This window comes from Arachis ipaensis, chromosome B10, assembly GCF_000816755.2.
Source record: "Arachis ipaensis cultivar K30076 chromosome B10, Araip1.1, whole genome shotgun sequence".
Lineage (NCBI taxonomy): Eukaryota > Viridiplantae > Streptophyta > Magnoliopsida > Fabales > Fabaceae > Arachis > Arachis ipaensis.
In genome coordinates this window covers 29,596,486-29,601,340 of record NC_029794.2, presented here as the reverse complement: position 1 = coordinate 29,601,340, position 4,855 = coordinate 29,596,486, and the positions used below count along the sequence as shown (strand labels likewise).

The following is a 4,855-nucleotide window of genomic DNA, read 5'->3' as shown; positions in this document are numbered from 1 at the left end:
TTAAAAATATAAAAATATAGCCCGTATTTGTATTAATTCAAAAATTAATATTACAACGATATAACTTAATAATTGCAGTGCCATTGCTTTCAAATAAACATCTTTCCTTGGAAAGTAAAAATGTAAACTAAATAATTAATATCATAAAACTACAAAAATTTTTCCATTTTCACCATATAAGGAGAAATAGAGACAGGGAATGCTAACTAGACATCTGCGATTTATTTTGTTTTAAACCTTTTTGGTTTGTGCTTGTGCTTGTGCTTGTTCTTGTTCTTGTTCTTCTGCTTTAGTTTTGGAGGCCCATTATCAACATTATCATCTTCCCTGGTAGAAGGTTCATCCTCATCAGAACTTAGTACCAAGTCCTCCACGACATCATCATCAATCGCTCTCTCTTTCCGCTGTTGCTTTCTCTTCTTCCCTTTTGTTTCTTTGGGGTGATTTATCCTGAAAAAGAAAATTTCGCTAAGAAAAATGTACAAGTAACTCTGCCAATACACATGCATGAGTTTGTCAGTCGGGTAAAAAAAAAAGACCAGAAAGAGAGTTTGTCATACTTAGAGTCATTTCCAGTTCCAGGTAACCATGATGAACTAAAGATGGCAGCTCCCTCCTCGTTCTTTTTAGCATCCTCTTCATCGCTATCTGATATTTCTTTCCCAAAAACAGAGGCTTCCTCTCCCACAAGAACACTGGAAATTTTTATGTTATGTTAGAATCTGTGTCATGAGTCATGACCATGATTGCATCAGGGATAACAAACTCTGCAATATTTCAAACCTGGATTCCATTAATGAAGTATTCTTTTGCTCTGCTCTCTGGCGGAGTGTTACAACATACTTTGATAATGCACTTGAGGCTGACTTCTTTTCATCCTAACAACATTTGATTAACGTTTTTAATTCTCAAGGATAAATACATGCTTGAATGTGGTAGGATAATCTAGAAAAAAACACGAGGGACAAAAAGAAAAAGGAAAGGAAAGGAAAATCATCCTCATAATCATAAATGAAACATCAGTCCATCATAGCAGTAGCGAGTGTGAAGTGTAATAATGGCTTAGAAACACCCAGTTTATGTGCAGGTAAGGGAAAATGGGGAGAAAACTGAAACACTTATTCCATCAAAGTAAAAACATATTATAAACAAACCTCAAGAAAAGATGATGCAGCCAGATCACTAGGTAAAAAGGAAACTGACATGCGCCTTTCATTCACGAAGTCACAGTTGGCCTCAATCTGGACGAGGAAAGAAGAAATATATTAAGAGAAAAAAGCCACTGCAGAGAAATGGGGTAACTAAACGAAAATCCAACTTTCACCATCACAATTTAATACCTGGCGTATAAGCTGCCTCATTTCCTTCCGAAACCTATCAACTTTGGTCGATTTACAAAAGCTACGCAACCTCACAAGTGGAATAAAAGACAACTCCATGAATGCAACGGAATAACTCCACTGTGCCAAGTGCTCAGCAAGCTCTTCAACCACATAAAAAATGCACGCCTCTTGAAATGCTCTAGTCTTTAGTGTTGGCTTGCTAACCTAATACAGAATAACGTTTCCTCTTATGTTAGACGACATCAAAAAAGAACGCTGACATTGATTCAAGTTATAAGTACCTTCAATATACTGCGTAAGTCAACAGCTTTACCAACACCTCCTGTAGGGGGCTTATTCAGCTCTTTCATCTCCAGCATGTCCAAAAGGAGCATAGATACTGGTACAAAAGAGTGAGTAGAANAACCTAAGGGGGAAATATTTAGCTGTTGGAACTAGACGGGCTACCCCAGAAATTATTTGGGTCAGAGGATATGCAAGTTGTTTAAAGTCCGATGTTGAACTGTAGGCACAGATGGCACCAGTCCAAAGTTCAAGACAGTTCATGTATTTCCATTCGCAAACCTTCCGGAAAGATTCCTAAAGAATACATCCAATTAGAGATTAAAAAACACATTAAGTTATGTTCAAATAAGCAGTGTCTAAAGCACAAACAATTACTTTCAACATGGGAAAGGAATACATCAGCAGGCAATAATAGAAAATTATTCAAGTAGTATGAAGTGACTTTAATTAAAACACAAATACGATCAGTTTGGCAGAACATTTCCATAAATTCAAAATATGATGAAGTACTTCATATGATACCTAAGAATAAAGAAAATTTACAAGGCTAATAAAGCACCTTAGTTTTTGTGTTAAGTGCGTCCCTTAAAATCATAGCCAACTGCCGGATGAAAATAAATGCATGTTGATACGCAGCCTGAAGATTCACGCCAACAAGTTCAATGATGCAATTGCCAAGGAATTGGATATGTTGAAGTTTCACCGCATTTACAAAGTGGCAATTCAAAACATAGGCTTTATATATTCCTCTGAAGCATTCATCAATGCAGAGAGATCCAATGCGTACACATAAATCTCTGATGAATAGAAATGAGAAAACTGGAAGGGCACCTCCCCCAGTACCCCAGAAATGAAGGACCACCTGATAAATTCAGCAATATTAGTTTGCTAAATCAATGGACAAGACATATTAAGCCACATTGCCAGAATGTTAGAAAGGCCCAAACCACAGTCTCAGCAAAATGTTCTATATTGCCATTTTCCATTTTGTAAGAAAGCAATAGAAAGTTAATTTTGAAATTTTGTTCTATATTGCCTTTAATCATGTTTATTCACAGGAACAATCTATCATCAAATTCAAGATTCTTGAAGTTTTTACTTGATTGATGTTTATCCATCAATTATAGAATTATAAAATGCGAGGAAGGATATCCCAACCAATTACCAAGGGGAGACATATGCAATATAAACTCCAAAATACTACTGTGAGTCAATGACCAATTGCTTATTCATACCTTAATATACTTCCTTAGGAGTGACGGAAAAGCAGCCAGAAACAGTGAAGAGTATTTAATCCGACGTAAAGTAAATGATATCATATCAGTGTCAGTCATTTGGTTCAAAACATGAAGAGCATTTCCAAGGTATGACTTCACTAAATGGCTATGACTCTTCCATTGCATCGTGGTCATCAAATTTTTTATGGTCTCATGATTTCCACCAGAAGCCGGGAGCTTCAACAATTTCTTTAGTATTCCATCCATTTCATTAAGTACAGACAACATTATTTTGTTGAAAACAGCGCTTGACATTACACTAAACTTTGTTGTAGACTCATTCCCCCCATCATCGCCATAGTGGCATGCTGTCCTAAAAGCCTTCATCAGAGAATGGACTGCATTTACACTCCCTTTTTCATGAATGGATTTGCACCATGATTCAACCATAGAGGTAGTTATAACTTTCTTAGACAATTGTTTTTCCTTCTCTTGAATTTCTTGGTCACTAGTCTCCTCATCTGGCTGTACATCTCCATCTTCCATGTCAGAACCCACATTTTCCTGGACAAACAAACAAGCAAGTTTAGATAGTTTCTAATACTGAGAGAGCAACATAATAGTAGCAAATCAGTAACCACACGTAAATAAATAACTAGAAAAAAAAACAAATAGTAGTAAGTATATAGCACACTCACATCAATATCCTCATCACTGAACTGAAGCAACTCCTGGTCATGCTCTTTCAAGAACTCGTAAAATTCTGGGTCCTGAGATGGAAAAGTTGTTAACACAACCAGTAGAATAAATCCGAATAGATAAAGAAGAAGGAATAATAAGATAGTCCATCCATCAAGCATCATCCAATTTAAATTCCGAACCTGCATACTTTTACATCAATGGATTACTTTATCAAAACCTTCCATTGTTCTCTCTATTTAAATTTTGAGCATCTACATTCATTTTCAAGACAATGAATACAGATGTACAATACCATTCAGTTAAACCGCAGGAAACCTTTGAAATAAGAACAAGTAATGTCATGGACCTTAATCCCAACTAAGATCACCATTTAACTATAGATACAAGTTAACCACGAATTTATAATGGTAAAAAGGTACTCAGTAAACACCAACGCAACAAGCAATAAAGCATTTAACCTTCTGTTTAAGTTTCTCTAATTGCTCTTTATGTTCTCTTGCTCCACTCTCAGCCACGGCTTTTTTCCTGCTCCTTCTTCTTACATGACCATCTCCACCCAAACTCATCTCTGCCATTACCAATAACAAAAATAAAAAATGAATATAAATAATTGCGACGATTTAGAGAGAGCGGGGATCAAAGAAAAATGAACAACAATGTTCAAGGAACCTGAATCATTGGCAGTCTCCATGCTCATTGAAACAAAAGCCTGTTAAAATTTACGGCCAAAGTCGAAATTCTAATATGTAAGGAATGACAAGGAATTAACAGCGGAAAGAATAAACTACAACGGATCAGAGGACAGAGGACCTACCGGAACTGAGGCAGCGGCGGAAGAAAACCACAGCAGAAGCAACGGACACGAGAGCAAGCGCTGAAGGCGACGACGGAAGCAAGAGAGGCGGCGGTGGAGTGAAAGACGCCGGCTCAGAGAGACAGAGAAGAAAGGCGCTGTGCAAACGAGAAGGGCCTAAACCCTAAACTAAACCCTCGACGCCCAAACCATTCTCCTCTTCTCCCTCCTTTGCACTTTGCACTTTGCACTTTGCACAGCGCTTTAGTTTGGGGTTAGGCCGTTTTCCGGTTTGAAACCGCTTCTCGAAAGGGGTTCAACCCGAAAAAGAAAACTGATTTTCGGTTTTTTTTTATTGAACCGGTTGATTGGTCCAATTTCTAGAAAAATGCTTCGGATTTGGGAATTACGAATTAGGATAACTTAGTCAAAAGTTATTATGTGAAAACTCACGTGTAGTCGACTTTACGTGAATTTGAAAATTTAGTTAAATCAGTTAAATCATTTAAAGACTC

General features: G+C 37.1%; 1 protein-coding gene across 1 annotated transcript; it reads right to left on the bottom strand.

Moving 5' to 3' along the window:
• LOC107623428 (nucleolar complex protein 2 homolog) lies at window positions 1-4,592 on the bottom strand (the record flags this gene model as incomplete). Its single annotated transcript, XM_016325678.2, is given in 13 exon segments — window positions 1-450; window positions 561-695; window positions 784-878; window positions 1,155-1,241; window positions 1,341-1,547; window positions 1,625-1,745; window positions 1,747-1,922; window positions 2,188-2,490; window positions 2,864-3,409; window positions 3,544-3,615; window positions 4,006-4,115; window positions 4,217-4,256; window positions 4,362-4,592. Coding segments are annotated over 12 exon segments (2,109 nt in total), but the record flags the coding sequence as incomplete, so codon positions are not given.